The sequence below is a fragment of the Podarcis melisellensis genome, assembly GCF_964234715.1.
Source record: "Podarcis melisellensis genome assembly, chromosome: 11".
NCBI lineage: Eukaryota > Metazoa > Chordata > Lepidosauria > Squamata > Lacertidae > Podarcis > Podarcis melisellensis.
This window is the reverse complement of record NC_138543.1, coordinates 60,078,628-60,098,175: the sequence shown is the minus strand read 5'-3', so window position 1 is coordinate 60,098,175 and position 19,548 is coordinate 60,078,628. Positions and strand designations below refer to the sequence as shown.

Sequence of the window (19,548 nt, the reverse complement as noted above, 5' to 3'; positions counted from 1 at the left end):
GGGCTGTTTCGTCCAATCAGGAGCCACCCGGAAGTGAGCGGAGGCTTCTCCGGATTCCGCGTGGCTTTGCTTAGTTCCACCCACGTGGAATGCAGGAGGGACCAAGCAGAAGGTGGGTGCCGTGTAATGGGGGGTTGCGCGTGATCCTGAGGGAGATCCTAAAGCTGTAGAATGGGAAGCAATAACATTTTGTGTTGTGAGCCGCCCTGTGATCTTCGCATGAAGGGCGGCGTGCAAAACTGATGGATAATATAAAACAAGTAACTGAATAACGGAACTTAGACAGCAATCTAAGTGAAGAAGTCGGATAAAAAAATAGGATAACCTGTCCCTGGTTTACTTCGATGGCATTAAAGAGAGAGAGGAGAAAAAAATGATGTCGATTTAGTTTTTATATTGCTTATTATATTAAAACATATCTCTAAGCGGTTTACAGAAAACTGAAACAACAACAGACAAGATAAACAAAAATATTACAAAAATGCCCAGTTATTTGGGCTTCATTGGAACTTTTTTTGTTGTAGAGAGTGTGTAAGTAGTCCCATAAGCAGTGCTGGATTTACGTACAGTGGTACCTCGGGTTATTCCGCTAACCCAGAAATAGTACCTCCAGTTAAGAACTTTGCTTCAGGATGAGAACAGAAATTGTGCTCCGGCGGTGCGGCGGAAGTGGGAGGCCCCATTAGCTAAAGTGGTGCTTCAGGTTAAGAACAGTTTCAGGTTAAGAACGGATTTCCAGAACGAATTAAGTACTTAACCCAAGGTAGCACTGTATAAGCTAAACAAGCTATAGTTTGAGCCCCACTCTCTTGCGGGCACCCAAGGGAAAAAAACCTGGATGTACGTTTCCAGAACATAAGATAAAAACAAATAAAATAAAACCTACATACATATAGTAGGCTCCTTTGATATAAGTAGTGGGCCCTGCCTGCTAGCCTGCTCCCTAAAATATCACTGGTTTGCTCATTTCTGAAGACAGGAGTGCTTGGCGTGCTCTGGTCCATGGGGTCACGAAGAGTCAGACACGACTAAACAACTAAACAACAACAACATATCAATTACTTTGATAAAATACATCTTTTGTTATGTGCAAATGACTTTAGCTACCTATTAGGTCCATGTTACCAGATAGTGTATATTCAACACAATAAACAGCAACAATTTGTTGTTGACAAAGGGCAGCTGGACATATAAAGGGCCCCATTACCTTCAGTAGCTGAGGGCCTCGTCAAACCTAAATCCGGCCCTTCCCATAAGGAGGATCTTCACCCCACGTTCTTATCCAGGGACTGATTGCATTTATCTTCACTTGGGTTGAGTAATGGCTATAGTAGTAGGTGTCCCCAGACCTGTTCTCTTCCCAATCCGTTGAGGAGTTGGAAGTATTCTGACAAGTCGATTCATGAAAACAATACAATTCAAAAAGGTCCTGCTTATTCAAACGAACTTCTTAGCAGGCTTAAAATAAAATGACTGTGGGGTTACTTTCAAGGCTGATCTGTTTTCCTTTGGCCTCTCTGCAGATGTCTGAAGATGCAGAGAGAGAAGCAGGCGTGGGAGACTCCGAGAGAGAAGAGGGGGAAGCTCTTGCTAAGGAAGGGAGACCACGAGGGAAGAAAAGGTCTCTTGTTGTTGAGGGCGTCCTGCAACCGGTGAAGCTTTGCAAGGCTGAATTATACAAGCCGCCCACCAATGAGGAGCTGACACGCCTGAAGGAAACAGAGAGCCTGTTTCACTCCAACCTTCTGCGCTTGCAGGTCAGGCTAACTTAGCAGGGTTAGTCCTTTTGTGGCCAGGTGTTGTGGGAGAAGGGTTCCTGTAACTAAGACAAAGCCCTCCATTATTTGTACTTGCAAGCACCTGCGTGGCACCCAGAATTTTGCTTCAGTCTATGGGCTTCCACTTAGAATCATAGAGTTGGAATAGACCACAAGGGCCATCGAGTCCAACCCCCTGCCAAGCAGGAAACACCATCAGAGCACTCCTGACATATGCTTGTCAAGCCTCTGCTTAAAGACCTCCAAAGAAGGAGACTCCACCACACTCCTTGGCAGCAAATTCCACTGTCGAACAGCTCTTACTGTCAGGATGTTCTTCCTAATGTTTAGGTGGAATCTTCTTTCTTGTAGTTTGGATCCATTGCTCCGTGTCCACTTCTCTGGAGCAGCAGAAAACAACCTTTCTCCCTCCTCTATGTGACATCCTTTTATATATTTGAACATGGCTATCATATCACCCCTTAACCTCCTCTTCTCCAGGCTAAACATGCCCACTTCTTTCTGTGTCTTCAAAGAATCATTAACTTCCTCCTGTTCAGCGCTTCTAAGACCTTGCCTAGCACTGGCTCCAGTCACCGGCTGAATATTCAAGACTCCTCTTTCTCCCTCGGTTCTCCAACTACGCTGCCTTACTGAGCTTCCTGCCCCATTTTGCATAAATGCCAGTCTTCTTGTCTTCTCCTGCGAAGCTTTCTTTCTGCTGTTCTGTTTTACATCCTTCTCAATTCCTCTTAAACCCTTCTTTCATTCCATCTTGTATCACCATTATTTATTGTTTTATATATCGTATTACAAAATGCCCCGTTATCTCACTTTTTGGTTGCAATGAAGTTGTATTTTTTTAAAGTGCTAATGTGGCGAGTGGCGTCTCTCCTTTCTCCCCTGTGCAGATTGAGGAGCTTTTAAAAGAGGTGACTCTCAAGGAGAAGAGGAAGCAGAAAATCGACTCCTTCCTCCGCGAAATCAATGCCTTGCTGAGCACAGTCCCAGAGACCCCGCAGAGAGACGTATGTCCAAGTAGCATGTAGTTTTACAACCCAGTCTTATACATGTTCACTCGGAAGTAAGTCCCTTTTTGTTTCATGGGGCTCACTCCCTAATAAGTGCATTTAGGATGGTGGCCTTTGAGGTGTAAACAATTGCTGCAATCCTAGCAGTTTTGTTTAAACCCAACAAACCGTGATTAATCGTAACAGTGGTTTGTTTGTATTGGAGGGGGATGCCAGCCGGTGGCAGAGGACAGAGTGACTCCAGGAGACATAGGTGTAAAAAACACCAAACGGAAAAACGAAGACTTTATTACTAAACAAATAAACACAAGCTCTGGAGGATGTTATTCCTGCAGGCAAGCAACAAAACTCAGCTTTTTTCCTTTATAGCAACGGTCACCTGCAGCCAATTAATCCCAGAAACTTCTTAAAGGTATACACACATGTTTCTGTGCCGAATGTCCTCTAACACCCCCTCTCGTTCAAACAGAAACAATAATATTTTAAGCAGAACAGAACATATTTACATATCACACACTGCAACTCCCAACTTTGTTACAAGTCGTGTATGTTTTTCAAGGGTTAACGCTTTTGTAAACACATCCGCCACATTTTGTGTACTTTCACAATACTTCAGCATTATCTGGTTCTGTTTTACATTTTCAGCTACATTTTGGTATTTAATTTCTAAATGCTTTGATTTGTTTCTAAACAGGTCAGATCCAGACAAGGTTATTACGGCTTGATTATCTTCCATAACTTGAATAGGATAATTACACTCTACGTCTATATCCTTGAGGATCTGAACATAAAATTTTACTTCATTACATAATTCCGACAATGCACAGTATTCGGCTTCAGTTGATGATGTGGCCACTATAGTTTGTTTTTTGGATTTCCATCCTACTAAAGAATCTCCAAATTGAAATACCATTCCAGAAATTGATTTTTTATCAGGCAGGTTGGCCCAATCGCTGTCCACGTAACACTGCAATTTTGTGGACCCTGAAGATGGTAATTTTAAACAATAATCAAGTGTTTGCTTTAGATACCGGAAAATACGTTTTAAACCTTTCCAGGCATTTTCTGTAGGACAGCTTACTAGTCTGCTTAGTATTCCAATTGCATAACTCAAATCTGGTCTGCTCCACAATGAAATGTATAATAAACTTCCAATTATTGAATGGTACATTTCAGGATTTACAGGTTCTGTGCATTTTTCTTCATTTTTGAAAAAACCTATTTCCATTGGGGTTTTTATTCCCTTGCAGTTTTGCATATTGTTTCTTTCAAGTAACTCCACTATTTTGTCTTTTTGACTCAACAAAAAACTTCCATCGTTTGTTCTTTGAATTTCTAAACCGAGATAATTTTTTACTGGCCCCAAATCTCTTACTTTAAATTCCTTTCTTAGTTGTTCTGCAAATTTTTTCACTTGCTTGTCACCTTTTGTAGAGTAAAGCAAATCATCAACATAACACAAACACAATTCTTGTTTATCACCCTTTCCTTTAGTGTATAAGCAGTTATCAGCTAAGCTTCTTTTAAAACCAAGATTTTTTAAAGCATTATCAAGACATTCGTTCCAATTTCTAGCTGACTGTTTGAGCCCATAAATTGCTTTGTTCAGCCTATATACAGAATTCTGTTCTCCTGCCTCAAAACCTGGCGCTTGATTCATAAAAATTTCTTCTTGCAGATTTGCGTTAAGATAAGCTGTTTCAATATCAAAATGGTTTACCTTAAACCCACGTTGTGCTGCAAGAGCTAACAATAAGCGTACACTTTCACTCCTTGCAGTAGGAGAAAAGGTTTCATCAAAGCTTTCACCTTTTCTTTGAGTAAAGCCTTGTGCTACCAGTCGGGCTTTGTACTTAACATCACCACCTGCCAAGTGTTTTATTTTATACACCCATCTACAGCCCACTGCCTTTTTTCCTTCTGGCAATGGCTCAATGGTAAAGACATCGTGTTCTGCTAAAGATTTCATTTCTGCTTTCATTGCATTTTTCCACCTTACTATTTCCTGGTGTGGTAACTTTAAAACTTCCTCATAATCACGAGGTTCCTTTTTCACATCAACAGTTTTAGCTTCTTGTATAGTAAACCTTTCTGGAGGTACCCCCTTATTGCTTCTTTGTGACCTTCTAACTTGAACACTCTCCCCCTCTGAACTATCTTCCCCTTCTGATTCATCCTGCTCAGGAGAAATTGGTTCAGCTTTAGGAGATTGTGTACTGGGATCCTCATCCCCTGAATCCTCATCACTGTCACTTTCAGAACTTTCTTTAATTTGTGGCTTATCTTCCTCAGATTTCACAAATTTATCTGTATTATCAGAAGATAACATAACTTCTGAATTTCCATGTAAACGAACCCAACCATCTTGCTCACAAAACTCTGCATGTCTTGATATTACAACTCTGCCACGCCCTAGTGCAAAACGATACCCCTTTGACCAAGTTTGATAGCCAACAAACCTAAGTTTCTTTGCCTTGGGCTCACCTTTCCTTCTCTGTCCTTTTGGGATGTGAACCCAAGCCCAGCAACCAAAAGTTTTAACATGGTCCAAAAAGGGTTTTTTTCCATAAAGCAAAAAATGAGGGGTGTTGTTTATGGTAGAATGAAACAATCTGTTCTGTATGTAGTTAGCACACAGAATTCCTTCTCCCCAATACTTCCTGGATAGGCCAGAATCACATAGCATTGAATCTAACATTGTTTGTAAAGATCTTATCTTGCGTTCTGCAACTGAATTTTCTTCAGGTGAAAAAGGACACGATTTACGGTGACAAATACCACGCTTTTTCAACCAAACTTGGAGGGCTTCAGACATGAACTCGCCTCCACGGTCACTTTGCAACTGGGTAACTTTGTAAGGAAACTGCCTTTCTATATAGTTGATCCAATTCTTAATCAGTTGACCAGTTTCACTTTTGTGTTTTAACAAATATACCCAAGTATACCGGCTATAATCATCCACAAGAACCAAAAAAAACTTTGCTCCTCCTTCAGACTCTGCAAATGGCCCACAAAGGTCTGAATGTACTAAAGCAAATGGCCTCTTGCTAATTCTAGTACTTTCAGGATAAGACCCTCGCTTACTTTTAGACTCCTTGCAGGTATTGCAGTCTAGAAAAACTGAACATTTTTTCATTTTAATTCCCTTGCTTAATTCTGGCATTTTTGCAATACTGCGGAAATTGGCATGCCCCAAACGACGATGCCACAGATGCTGGCACTCATCATGCAAGGCTCTATTACAGGCTTTAACACATGCCCCAGACTCACTTACTAGCTGGTCTTTCAAAACAAACAAACCATTTTGTAGCGACGCTGTAACCACTTTTCCAGCTTTCTCTATTCTACAGCCTGAACCAGAAAAGGTTACTTTAAATCCCTGCTTAACAAGACTTGTAACTGAAAGCAAATTATTTTCTAAGCTTGGTACACATAAAACATTGGTAAACTTGGTACTTAAACAGTTGATATTCACACTACCCTTTCCAGCTGACTCATGCACTGTTCCATCAGCTAGTACTACGTTTACAGATCTACAAGGCTGCTTTTCTACAAGGGTTTGTGCAGACTTGACAAAAATGTTTGTCGCTGCTGAGTCTAAAATCCAGTCTTGTCCAACGTTGTGACTGGTGCCTCGAACTGCTGCAGAAACATACTGGATTCGATTCTTCCTGTTTCCTCGCTTCCCAGCAAACGCAGGCCGCCCTTGTCTTGTATTTTCTCCCACAGTCACAGTGCACTGTCGTACTAAATGCTTGGTTGACCCACAACGATAGCATCTTCTAACTGTGAACGCTGCTTCCTCTCTGTGGTCTACAACCTCTTTAGGATGCCGCTCCTCATCAGTTGCATATCTTTTACTGGACTGCCTCCCATTTCTGGAGTTACGGTGAGGGGTTGTGGCCTTCCTCTCATGGCATCTTTCCTCCTCATCAAGCAAACGGCCAGTTAAGAAATGCATTGTTAATTGGCTTTCTGGGATTGCTTCCAGAGTCATCACTAAATTGTCCCATGACTCAGGAAGTGAAGACAGCACAATATAAACTTTTCTCTGTTCAGAAAAATGTTCCCCAAGTTCATTTAACTGTGAAAATAAATCACGCATTCTTTGAAGATGTGTTGAAACACATTCACCCTCACTTAGTCTGGCTCGGTACAGAGCTCTCATTAGAGTAATTTTGCTGCCAGCAGTGTCTCTAATATGTATTGCTCTCAGTGCTTGCCAAATCTCACTTGCTGTTTCAAGGTCTCGCACATGAGATAACTGAGACTTCTCTAAACTCAGAATTAAATTGGCATAGGCTTTGTCCTCCAGCCTTTGGTCTGCTTCATCTACTTCTTCATCCTCCTCTTTTACAGGAGGGTTAACAATTGCAGTCCAACATTGTTCTTTCATTAAAAACGCCTGCATCTGTAAACTCCATGACATATAATTGGACTCTCCCAGTTTCTCTACTGGAAAATAGGAAGCTCCCCCTTGAGCTCCAGCTCCAAGTCCAGCCATGGCACCACCCAGCCTTCAGCTTTCCACTCAGTTCTTACTCACACGTGGCTTGAAGAAATGTTCGGCTCCTGGTCCCAAACAGACACTCCCTGCCGATGCCTTCACACAGCCAGCTGCTTGAGAAACGCTGAGTTGCTTCCAGTCTCTGGGTTCTTTTCACGCTCTGTCTCTGCCCACTCAAGACTGGGGACTGGGCCCATAACCTATTGGAGGGGGATGCCAGCCGGTGGCAGAGGACAGAGTGACTCCAGGAGACATAGGTGTAAAAAACACCAAACGGAAAAACGAAGACTTTATTACTAAACAAATAAACACAAGCTCTGGAGGATGTTATTCCTGCAGGCAAGCAACAAAACTCAGCTTTTTTCCTTTATAGCAACGGTCACCTGCAGCCAATTAATCCCAGAAACTTCTTAAAGGTATACACACATGTTTCTGTGCCGAATGTCCTCTAACAGTTTGAAACAAGCTAACTTCACAGCACAGATCATGAAGCTGTCTTCTTTCAACACATCATGCTTAAGATTAGCCGTGGTTTAGGGTATGGATGTAACACTGAACTGTAGTTCCTCAGAAGTAGGAGCTTCCAATCTTCTTGCTGCTACCTCAGTGGAGAAGGAGCGCTTAAACATCCGTGTGTGTACAGCAGTAGACTCATTTCCTTCATAGCAAACCATAGTTTACCATGGTGTTCAAATGCGGCCACTGAAATGGACCATTGTCCCAGCATTGTACACTCATAACTGTTAGTGTCATCGTTCCCAGGGTCTCTGGCAAAAAGAGGCTATTTTCCTAGCTCTGTTCCCTGAGATCCTTTTTCACTGGCGGGCCCCATCCTGTACTCAGGGTGTACTTTAACCTTTTTCTTTTACCCTGTCTCCTCCTAGATCACCAATCAGTCCTGGCTCCCCAGTGGGGTGAAGGTCCCTCTCCAGCAGCTTCCTTTCTCCGTCAAGGGCCACTTTCGCTTCCTTCCCCCCGCCGAGGTGAAAGTGGTGGGGAGTTACCTGCTGGGCACCTGCATCAAGCCCGAGGTCAATGTGGATGTGGCAGTGACGATGCCCAAGGTTAGTGGCCCTGGCGCAAGTGAGAGGCAGACCACAAGCTGCTTAGCTTCAACATTGTCTTCATTCCACAGGGCCAAAATGTGCAATAGGTTTTGTGGTTTGTGTGTGCGCAGTGCACACCAACAATGGCATAATAATTTCTAGATTCAGGTAGGTAGCCATGTTGGTTTGACACAGTCAAAATAAATTTAAAAATTGTCCAGTAGCACCTTAGAGGCCAACTAAGTTTGTTCTGGGTGTAAGCTTTTGTGTTCATGCACACTTCTTCAGATACCAAAAGCTTATACCCAGAACAAACTTTTTATAATAATTTCTGTTGAAGGCAAGTTTCAAAAAACAGTTTTTGTAAGGGTATATATTTTATGGGGCAGTCCCTCTTGCTGGCCCTAGTAGGACCAAGTTGGCCAGTTAGCCCTGGTGATCATTTGATGTCTACTGACTAGGCTCCCCCCCCAATGACCCCTGAATTTTAGAATTTTATTAATATTTATGCTGCATTTTATGTTGTACTTTATGCTGTTTTTAAGTCGCGTTTTAATCTATGTTTTATTTTGCTGCTAGCCGCCCTGAGCCCGGTTTTTAAACTGGGAAGGGCAGGGTATAAATAAAAATTTATTAATATTATTATTATTACCATTAATTGCTGTTAGGAGATCTTCCAGGACAAGGACCACCTAAACCAGCGCTACCACCGCAAGAGGGCTCTCTACCTGGCCTGCTTGGCTCAGCATCTGTCCAAGAAGAAGCTCTTTGGGGCCGTGAAGTTTGCCTACGTCAACGGCAACCACCTGAAGCCGGTCGTGCTCCTGCAGCCGCAAGGTGAGGGTGGCTTTCCGCCTGCTCCTTGATCAAGACCCCCTTCCTTTTCCTTTGTCTCCCTGTAATAGAGCACCAGGTTTGGGCAGAAAAATAAGTGATGGGTTCTGGTGGGCTGAGCAGGAGTGTGATGCTGCAATGTCAAAGGCAGCTGCAGTTTTCGATTGCATAAGGCTGCATCTTAAAATGGGTTATAGTGAGCGAGTGCTGCAAGACTGGGGGCAGGTTACTACAGTGGATGCTCGGGTTGCGAACGTGATCCGTGCGGGATGCACGTTCACAACCCGCAGGACCCGCAACCCCTAGCGGCGCGCCTGCACACGTGCAGGTTGGGCTTTTGCGCATGCGCAAAGCACGATTTAATGCTTCTGCGCATGTGTGACCGCCGAAACCCAGAAGTAACCTGTTCCAGTACTTCTGGGTTTTGGCGGTCTGTAACCCAAAAAAAGCAACTTGAAGCGTCCGTAACCCGAGGTATGACCGTATTCGTTAATTCTGGTTTATTTATTCAGTTGCATTTATAGTTCACCCTTTCCTCCAAAGAAACTCAAGGTGGTGTACAGGGTTCTCCCCCTCCTCCTTGAATCCTCCCAGCAACCCTGGGGCCAAGCAGGGATTCAAACCCAGGTCTCATAGGTTCTAGTCTGATGATCCGACCACTATTACACACTGTCTCATTTTCATTGCTCGCCCATCTCTGAATGTTCAGGGGTGAATTCAGAAAACATTACACAAGTGCAAGATAGTAATGGAATCATGAAATAAAACCACAAAGCTAACCAATAATGAATTTAGCAGTATAGCAGGAGGGGAGATGTCCAGTCTGCTAACGGCCTCAAGGGTAGGAGAGGCGTGTCTTGAGGGAGGGAGATGTTCTTAAAAGTCTTGGCCTGGGTGCCTTCTCCTTATCGACGCTCCTGGCTTGCCTTTTACTCACCCTGCTTCGTGTGGTTTTCCCAGGGAAAGACATGAAGTTGGTGACTGTCCGCCTCTACGCTTGCCCTGCCCAGGGCGTCTTCAAGACCAGTCGCCTGCACCCCAACAAGAACAACGTCCGCACGGCTTGGTTCACAGAGAAACGCTCCCCTGTCGCAGGTATTATTATTCTATATTTATTTATACACCGCCTTTTCCCGTTGATGGGGACCCAAGGAGGCTTACACTGCGTGTAACGTTTCTGAGCACAATTCAAAGTGTTGGTCCCGGCCTTTAAAGCCCTAAACAGCCTTGGTCCAGTATACCTGAAGGAGTGTCTCCACCCCCATCGTTCTGCCCAGACACTGAGGTCCAGCGCCGAGGGCCTTCTGGCGATTCCCTCACTGCGCGAAGCAAAGCGACAGGCAACCAGGCAGAGGGCCTTCTCGGTAGTGGCACCCGCCCTGTGGAACGCCCTCCCACCAGATGTCAAAGAGATAAACGACTACCTGACATTTAGAAGACATCTGAAGGCAGCCCTGTTCGGGGAAGTTTTTAATGTGTGACATTTTAATGTATTTTTCATCTTTGCTGGAAGCTGCCCAGAGTGACTGGGGAAACCCAGCCAGATGGGCAGGGTAAAAATAATAAATTATTATTATTATTACTGATCTACACACATAAAACAAATTCACACACAGGCGTCTTCCAAAAGCCCATCCCAAACCCAAACCCCAAAAGTCTCATGTCGATCAGCAAATGGTAACGGGGGCAGGATCGTGAAATCTGGAAGCCCCTAGTCATGAACCGGCACATGGGTGGTAGATACAGATTTGGTCAATCTGACTCGAGGAACGAGACAGTTGAGCAGCTCGGCAGCTGTATCCATGACTGAGCAGCCCTTTTTAGGATACACTCCGCTCACCCTGAAAATGGGGAGGGGCTAGAAAAGGTGCCCTAAACAAAGTCTGCTTCCCTTTTTCCCTGACTGGATTACTTCGCCCTGTGTGGTCACCACCCAGCGGTCGTAAAAGACAATTGAACTTTTTTCAGTCTTACTTGGCTACGAGTGATCGCCAAAGAAGAAGACAAATAGGAACAGCTAAAAACGTAGGAGAAAAAACAATCACCCAAAAAATCCAATTAAACATTAATAGAATTAACTATGGATAGATAAGATAGATTAAAAACTTCAGCCTATCGCAACAAAAGTAGCATGGCACCAGCCCCCTCGTTAAAAGGAATTAAAAAAAATGTTTTTCTGGTTATTGCTGTTTTCCTTTTGTTCCCCTTGTGAACAATGCCATGGCCTTTGGCTAGCGCAATAAAGTTTATGAATGAATATATAAACCTTTGATGAACTTGTGTATTCCTGCCTAATAACCCCCCTTCTAAGCTACACAGAAAGATAGCCAGAGTGTCTCCATTTTAGACTTGGATGCTGTGTTTCTGTTGTTGGGTTCTGCGTGGTTTTATGCCAGAAGGCCGCAGCTGACAGCGTCCGCCATATTTGTTCGACATGGACCGGTGGTGATCTCCTGTTCTGCCTTTCCTAGGAGCCTCGGAGCCACCAACGCCACACTACAACAACTCCATTTTGTGGGACCTGGTCCTGGAGTCCAGCCTGCTCTTCCTCTCGGAGGCGGCCCATGACTTCCAAGGCATGCGGGACGGGGTGTCTCTCCTCAAAGTGTGGCTGCGCCAACGTGGACTTCACCAGGTAACTGGGCCCTCGCACAATTGGGGGAGACCTAGGCACACCCTGCGTGCTAAGACAGCCTTTGCTGACCTTCTGCCCTCCAAATATTTGGGGCTACAATGGTGGTGCTGGCTAGGACCCGTGGAAGTTGTAGTCCAAGAATTCTGGAGGGCACCAGGTTTGCAAAATCTGCTAAAAGTTGTGATCCCTTTGCATTACAGTGGTGCCCCGCAAGACGGAAAACCCGCAAGACGAATGCCTCGCAAGACGGAAAACCCGCTAGACAAAAGGGTTTTCCGTTTTGGAGGTGCTTCACAAAACGAATTTCCTATGGGCTTGCTTCGCAAGACGAAAATTGCTTGCGAGTTCCTGCGGGGTTTTTTTCCTCGCCCCCTTTTTCCCAAGCCGCTAAGCCGCTTAACAGCTGATTCGCTAAGCCGCTTAACAGCTGATCCGCTAAGCCGCTAATCAGCTGATCCGCTAAGCCGCTAATAGTGCTAATCCGCTAAGCCGCTAATGGGCTTGCTTCGCAAGACGAAGAAACCGCAAGACAAAGAGACTCGCGGAACGGATTCTTTTTGTCTTGCGAGGCACCACTGTATGCTAAAAATGTCTCCAGCAGCTGCAGGCTACATTCCTAAACAGGACCGTCATTACTCAAGGGGTGCGGGGCACCTGGATGCTGAATTCTGGGGGGCGCCTCTTGATCAGCGGTAGTGAAAAGCAATGGAGCGAAAGTCCCCAACCCCCTTCTCCGTTACTCTGTAGCGTCAAATATTCCCGACGAGTCAGGAAACAAATGCAGTTTTTTCTGCTGTACCGTTGTTATATAATAATAATAACAACTTATTATTTATAACCCACCCATCTGGCTGGGTTTCCCCACCCCAGCCACTCTGGGCGGCTGCCAATTGAGTGTTAAAAACAATACAGCATCAGACCTTAAAAACTTCCCTAAACAGGGCTGCCTTCAGAGGTCTTTTAAAGATAAGATAGCTACTTATTTCCTTCACATCTGAAGGGAGGGCGTTCCACAGGGCAGGTGCCACTACCGAGAAGGCCCCTGCCTGGTTCCCTGTAACCTCGCAGTTACAGTTGAGCGATTTCTCCCCTAAAAAAAGGTTAACAACTTTGGCTTTCCCCCTCCCCAATTAAGCTCAATAAAAGTGAATTTGGGGGTGCTGGGCGGATCTTTGCACCCCAGTGGCGCATATGCTAAAGATGGCCCTGTTCCAATAATAATAATAATAATAATAATAATAATAATAATAATAATGTTTTATTTATATCCCGCCCTCCCCAGCTGAAGCCGGGCTCAGAGCGGCTAACAACAGTAAAAATAACACAGTTTACATAAAATCACAATCAATTAATTGAAATACATTTTAAAATCAGAACAAAGTTATCATTCCAGTGCAAAGTTTGTGTGACCTTAGAGAAGGTGGCTGCAGTGTTGAAAATTTCCATTGTTCTAGCCACCTTTTGCTACAGGGAATTTCATTAGCATGAGCAGTTTCTGGGCGCAGTACTGCGCCTAAGATTTCAGATTAAAACTGCCACTGCTGGAATTTTTGCCTCCCCACTTCGAGCCACGCTTTGAAGACTGGAGAAGAGATCCTCTTAAGAATATTAGGAGGGCAGGCAGGGACAGCATGGCTTTGTTTTTTGCAGTCTTCAGGGATTTTTCGCAGTCCATGCGAAAAATGAACACAATATTTTAGCTGCGGTGCATTCAATTTCAGATTTGTGTTCTTGTTATAAAAAAGCATGCCTAGACATTCCGTACTTGCACCCGTAACCTAGGTTTAAAGTGTCATTTAGCTCCTAGCTTTCTAGCACTGGGTGGCTGGAGGATTTGGGAATCTGCAGCAGAAGAGCGCCTTGTGCCAACTTTTGTGTATTGTCCATTTCTTCCCTCCCCCCCCCCCCAGGGCCTTGGTTGCTTCAATGGCTTCGTGGCTTCTATGCTGGTGGCGTATCTCTTGGAGAAGCACAAGATCAACAAAGTGATGAGTGGATACCAGGTGTTGAGGAACAGCCTTCAGTTCTTAGGTAAGCCCAGTGCGCTTTGGCTCTGAGGTGGGAGGTGCTTAGATCTGAGCTGGTTTGTGGGGCTCTCTGCCTTTCCGCCCTCGATCACAGACCGAGCCACCCATTTGGCAGAATAATAATACGATACGATAATCTTTATTGTCATTGTCCCATACTGTCTTGGAGTTCCTGGGCCACAGAGAGGTTAGGCTGGCCTCAACCAGAGCCAGGGCTTTTTTGGCTGTGGCCCCGATCTGGTGGAACGCTCTGTCACAAGAGACTAGGGCCCTGCGGGACTTGACATCTTTCTGCAGGCCCTTTGGCCAAGGCACAGTCTGACCCCCTCCTTTGGTAATCCTCATAGAATTCTAGCCTAATGGTTGCCATTGAATTGATTTTAAAATGAATTGATTTTAGAATGCTGTGTTACTTTTATTGTTGTTAGCCGCTCTGAGCCCAGCTTTGGCTGGGGAGGGCGGGATAAAAATAAAAAATTATTATTGTTGTTGTTGTTTGTTTGATTGATTGAATTTATATACTCCCCTATACACGAGGGCAGTTCACAGAAAAGATCAACATACAAACAACAATATTTAATCAAAATAAAAACAACCCAATAACAGCCCCCCAAAAGAGAGCCACATTTTGAAAGGGCATAGGATGTCAATCAGATCAACCAAAGGCCTGGTTAAGAAGGAACATTTTTGCCTGGTGCCTAAACGTGTGTAATGAAACTTCCCCGGGGGAAGAGCATTCCACAGACAGGGAGCCACTACAGAGAAGACCCTGTTTGTGTGTTGCCACCCTCTGGATCTCTTGAGGAGGAGGCACAAGAAAGGAGGGCCTTCAGAAGATGATCTCAGGGTCTGGGTAGGTTCATATGGAAACACAGCTGCTGCTGCCCTCAAGACCTGCTTCTGGGATGTGTTGTTGGGTACCTTGAGGGCAGGATACTGCACTAGACTAGACACTAAGATCACACCTGTTTTCATCCTGAGAGGTTTGGAGATAATCAGTGCAAATCTCTGCTGATATTTTGGTTCTCTGTAAAGGTGCCCTCTCCCTTTTCCATCCTCTGCAGTTTCACAATCTCTGAGTAATTGCATGATCTTTCCCCCCATGTGTCTGTCTGCCTTCCTTCCAGCTGCCACAGACCTCAGTACATGTGGAATCAGCCTTTCAAAGGATGGAGTTTCCTCACTGGTAAGAGTGTGTGCTTTGGGGTACTTGGGATTCCTGGTTAGGGCAGAGGCAGTGTGGGGCTCAACCTCTTGTTTATTATTACAGCTGTATTCCACCTTCCTTCCAAGGAGCTCAAGATGCCATGCATATATATACAGAACAACAAACCCCTGTGTTGCAAACTTAACGCAACAAACAATGCAAGCAACACGAAGACCAGTATACTAGATGGCACTGGAATTCTTATTGCACAATATACATGACAAAATGTATACACTTGTGAATTCTCTAACATATTTGAAATCAAATGAACACACGTCTGTCAATCTTTGAAAGTCCGTAGAAGTATAATAAGTCTGACCTTTAAAGCCCTAAACGGCCTCGGTCCAGTATATCTGAAGGACACTGAGGTCCAGCATCGAGGGCCTTCTGGCAGTTCCCTCACTGCGAGAAGCCAAGTTACAGGGAACCAGGAAGAGGGCCTTCTTGGTAGTGGCACCCGCCCTGTGGAACACCCTCCCACCAGATGTCAAAGAGAAAAACAACTACCAGACTTTTAGAAGACATCTGAAGGCAGCCCTCTTTAGGGAAGCTTTTAATGTTCGATGTATTACAGTATTTTAATATTTTTTGGGAAGCCGCCCAGAGTGGCTGGAGAAGCCCAGCCAGATGAGCGGGGTATAAATAATAAATTATTATTATTATTATTAAGTCTATCGCTGAAACAAAGTAATGGATGCTATCCTGTGGGCTAAGCAGTAAAACTTTTTTTAGGTATTCATGGTGCTGAAGTAGTAAGTGAATAACAACGTAGGTATGACAGTGATCCCGGATAATCTGACTGTTGCAAAAGAATTCAAATATGAAACAATGACCTGTGTACATGAAAACTATATAAACTTCACACATTACAACTCACATGCTACAACTACAATAAGAAGAACAAAGGTACATGCCCCATAGATTAGGAAAATGCACAAGGAGCAGTGGTCATGAGAATATGTTACCACTGCTACCAGTTGCATGATACCTGAAGCATAAGTAACCATTTCCAGGTGGCGCTCATTACAGGGAGACTGAATTGCAGTAATTCAATTTAAAGGTACAATATAACAATAGAAAAACATCAAATAAAACAATTTAAATACAGTTCAGAATTAAGTCCATCAACAAAAGACAAGGTCATGAAAGACGGCTACGGCAGAAAGAATCTCAATTCATTTTTATGTTTAAGACCATTCACCCTGAAGGACTTAATTCTGAACTGGATTTAAATTGTTTTATTTGATGTTTATCCTCACAACAACCCTGTGAGGTTGTGCATGCACTTTCCCTGCTAGACGCTGCTACCCCCTTCTGCTTTTCAGTGACGCCTTTTGAATCTCAATATTTATGTTTTATGGAAAGGTTTTCAGTGAACAAATAAAGAAATTGGGGAGTGGGACCCAAACAAAAAGGTGCTGAAAATGAATACAACACAATATATAGGTATATAAGTAAGGTTTTCATTCCATCAAACATATAATTATTAACAAGTCGCTACAGCTTTTATAAATGCACTCCAACTGTCATCATATTTATCCATACACAATCTGTGTCCAAAAGCAATCTCTTTCTTTGTTATAAGAGTTGTTGTATCTTCTGTCCATTGATCAAAGGGTAGTAGTAGTAGTGTAATAATAATAGTAATAATTAGTTTATATCCCACCCATCTGGCTGGGTTTCCCCAGCCACTCTGAGCAGCTCCCAACAGAATATTGAAAACGCAATAAAACATCAGACATTAAAAACTTCCCTAAACAGGGCTGCCTTCAGATGTCTTCTAAAAGTCAGATAGTTGTTTATTTCCTTGACATCTGGTGGGAGGGTGTTTCACAGGGCGGGTGCCACCACGGAGAAGGCCCTCTGCCTGGTTCCCTGTAACTTCACTTCTCGCAAGGAGGTAACCTCCAGAAGACCCTCGGAGCTGGACCTCCATGTCTGGGCTGAATGATGGGGGTGGACACGCTCCTTCAGGTATAGATAGAAAGATTATCTTTCCAGTGAATCAATATCAAGTCTTTCGGCAGACCTGAGGGTGCAAAGAGCCCATCTATGTTGACCAAGTGTCAAACCCCGTATCTGAAGAAGTGTGCATGCACACGAAAGCTGATACCAATAACAAACTTTAGTCTCTAAGGTGCTACTGGAAGGATTTTTTTTATTTTGTCCCATATAATGGGTATGTGGTTTAGGATAATATGATCATCTGCCATTTTTAATTTCTCCCCCAAAATTTATTTATATATCCCAATGCTTCTTTTCTCCAGAATTTTGCAGGCATCAGCCATTGCATAAACCTGTTTCAAAGGAGCATTTTCCTTGTTATGCCTTCTGAATCTCAGCTTTGTCCTCTTCCTCTAGCCTACCCTGGCGGACTTCCATGCAGCGTTCCAGGTGGTCTTCGTGGACCCTTCTGGGTTGGTCAACCTGTGCGCAGACATGACGGCCTCCACATATAAGCAGGTAAATAAGGTCGTTGTTTAGCCCAGCTTTCAAATGTGCCGTCCAAATGTTTCCTATCAGCCCCAGCCAGTACAGATTTACTGGAGGAGAGGAGAGGAAGTTTCTCTGAGCAGCCAAAAGGCCTTGTTACCAGCAGAAGAAATTCATTGGAAAACCGCCCCATGTTTTCATGTCACTTACAACCAGCTCTTCGTCGTTTGCATAATCCTGGAGTGAGAAACAGAATTAAAAATACAACAAAGCAATATTTCACCAAAATTCAGCACCCTCAAAGGAAGAATGGTTGATAAAAACCTTGGGATATGCAGCGAGGGCAAAACTGATGGCAGTGATAAGAGACACAGATTTAGAATCCTTTGAAGAAGCCTGGAAACTCTTTCTAATCTGTTTAAAAACTTATTTCCCCTATGCGAAGGCCAACGCAGGGTTTGAAGCGTCAGAAAATAGTAGGATATATTAAGAAACAGGTTGAAGAGGATGAAATTAGATAAGACAGAACCTTAAAAAGCAATTTTATGTAATTTGAGTTAGAAATATTGATGTTGGGTGAGCGGAAGTCACTAGTTTTGTTGAACTGGAATGTAACTGTTGAGTCACAGATTTAACTTTCAATATGGAAAAAGAATAAAATAATATATAAGAAATTCAACCTAGTGTAAAAACAGACGGCATGCCAGTGTTTTCACCGTTGTTGGAACTGCAGGCTTGTGGGGCAGGCTGAGAACGAGAGAGTGAATTGGGCGAACGGGGAATTCGAACCCGGGTTTCGTGTTATTGTCTACCTGCTGCTCTGCTTTGCTCTTTGCAAATGGACCAGGGAAGCGAACGAGCCAAGAGTGCTTGCACCAGCTGCTTGGGGGGGGGGGGAGCGGTTTTGTAGGGTACCCCCAACCAAGATGAGCTGATGCCTCGAAAATGATCTATAATGAAATTAAGAAAGTCCTTAAGTGGACATTTGTAAAGAAACCGGAGGCTTTTCTCTTGGGCATGGTTGGCCAATTGGTATCAAAGAAGGATAAGACATTCTTTATGTATGCAACCACGGCAGCAAGAATCCTGTTGGCAAAGTATTGGAAGATGCAAGAATTACCTACTCTGGAAGAATGGCAATCGAAGGTGATGGAATATATGGGACTGGCAGAGATGACCGGCAGAATCCGTGACCAGAGGAAAGAGACAGTGGAAGAGGACTGGGGGAAATTTAAAACATATCTAAAAAATTACTGTAAAATTGTGGACTGATAAGATGTTAAGGGGTAGGAAACAAAGAACTACAGCTGTAAATCTTAAACTTCAAGGGAATTTAAAAGGGACTTAACTAAAGACTGATTGATGAGTTGCTCGAAAAATGGTAAAACAAGGATGTGGCGAAGGGAAGGCATGGGGAAGTCAATTTTTGTTGTTTGTTTTTGATGTTTGTGTTTGTCTTGTATTGTCATTAATATGTGTAAAAACTAATAAAAATATTTAAAAAAAAAAGAGCTGATGCCTCGAGAGGGAGAAGGAGGCAACTACCGTATTTTTCGCTCCATAAGACGCACCTAGTTTTTAAAGGAGGAAAACCAGAAAAAAAATATTCTGAATCAAATGTTGTACAAAACTATTTAATAAGCAACCGATATATCTGAATCATATTGCAACCATGTAAAGTGAACAGCAGTCAACAGTGGCATTAAGAGATCGCAGCAGTTCTCAACCTGTGGGTCCCCAGATGATGTTGGACTACAACTCCCATCATTCCTGAGCTCTGGCCTTGCTAGCTAGGGGCGATGGGAGTCGTAGTCCAACAACATCTGGGGACCCACAGGTTGAGAAAGGCTGAATTGTGGTATGTGAGGTGGGGCTTACCTGCCCCCACCCCAATATTTTATTCAAGTTGGAAGAGGGAAGGAAGGAAGAGAGAGGGAGAGCTCACATTTGTGCTGCCTGTGGCGGGCAGCTGCCTTGCCTCGCCTCCGAGGTGATGCCGGAACTGGAGCAAAAAGATTAGGAGGAGACGCCGGGACAGGAGCCATGTAAGCGGCTCTCCCTTTGCTTGAAT

General features: G+C 43.9%; 1 protein-coding gene across 1 annotated transcript in view; it reads left to right on the top strand.

Moving 5' to 3' along the window:
* NOL6 (nucleolar protein 6) overlaps positions 1-19,548 on the top strand; it is a 69,708-nt gene continuing 50,160 nt past the window's right edge. The window contains exons 1-10 of the mRNA XM_081929604.1: positions 1-112; positions 1,524-1,757; positions 2,669-2,785; positions 8,180-8,359; positions 9,010-9,178; positions 10,136-10,270; positions 11,647-11,810; positions 13,721-13,841; positions 14,965-15,023; positions 17,406-17,507. Coding sequence (XP_081785730.1) covers positions 1,524-1,757; positions 2,669-2,785; positions 8,180-8,359; positions 9,010-9,178; positions 10,136-10,270; positions 11,647-11,810; positions 13,721-13,841; positions 14,965-15,023; positions 17,406-17,507 — 1,281 coding nt within the window. The 5' untranslated portion in view covers positions 1-112. The remainder of the gene's footprint in view (positions 113-1,523; positions 1,758-2,668; positions 2,786-8,179; positions 8,360-9,009; positions 9,179-10,135; positions 10,271-11,646; positions 11,811-13,720; positions 13,842-14,964; positions 15,024-17,405; positions 17,508-19,548) is intronic.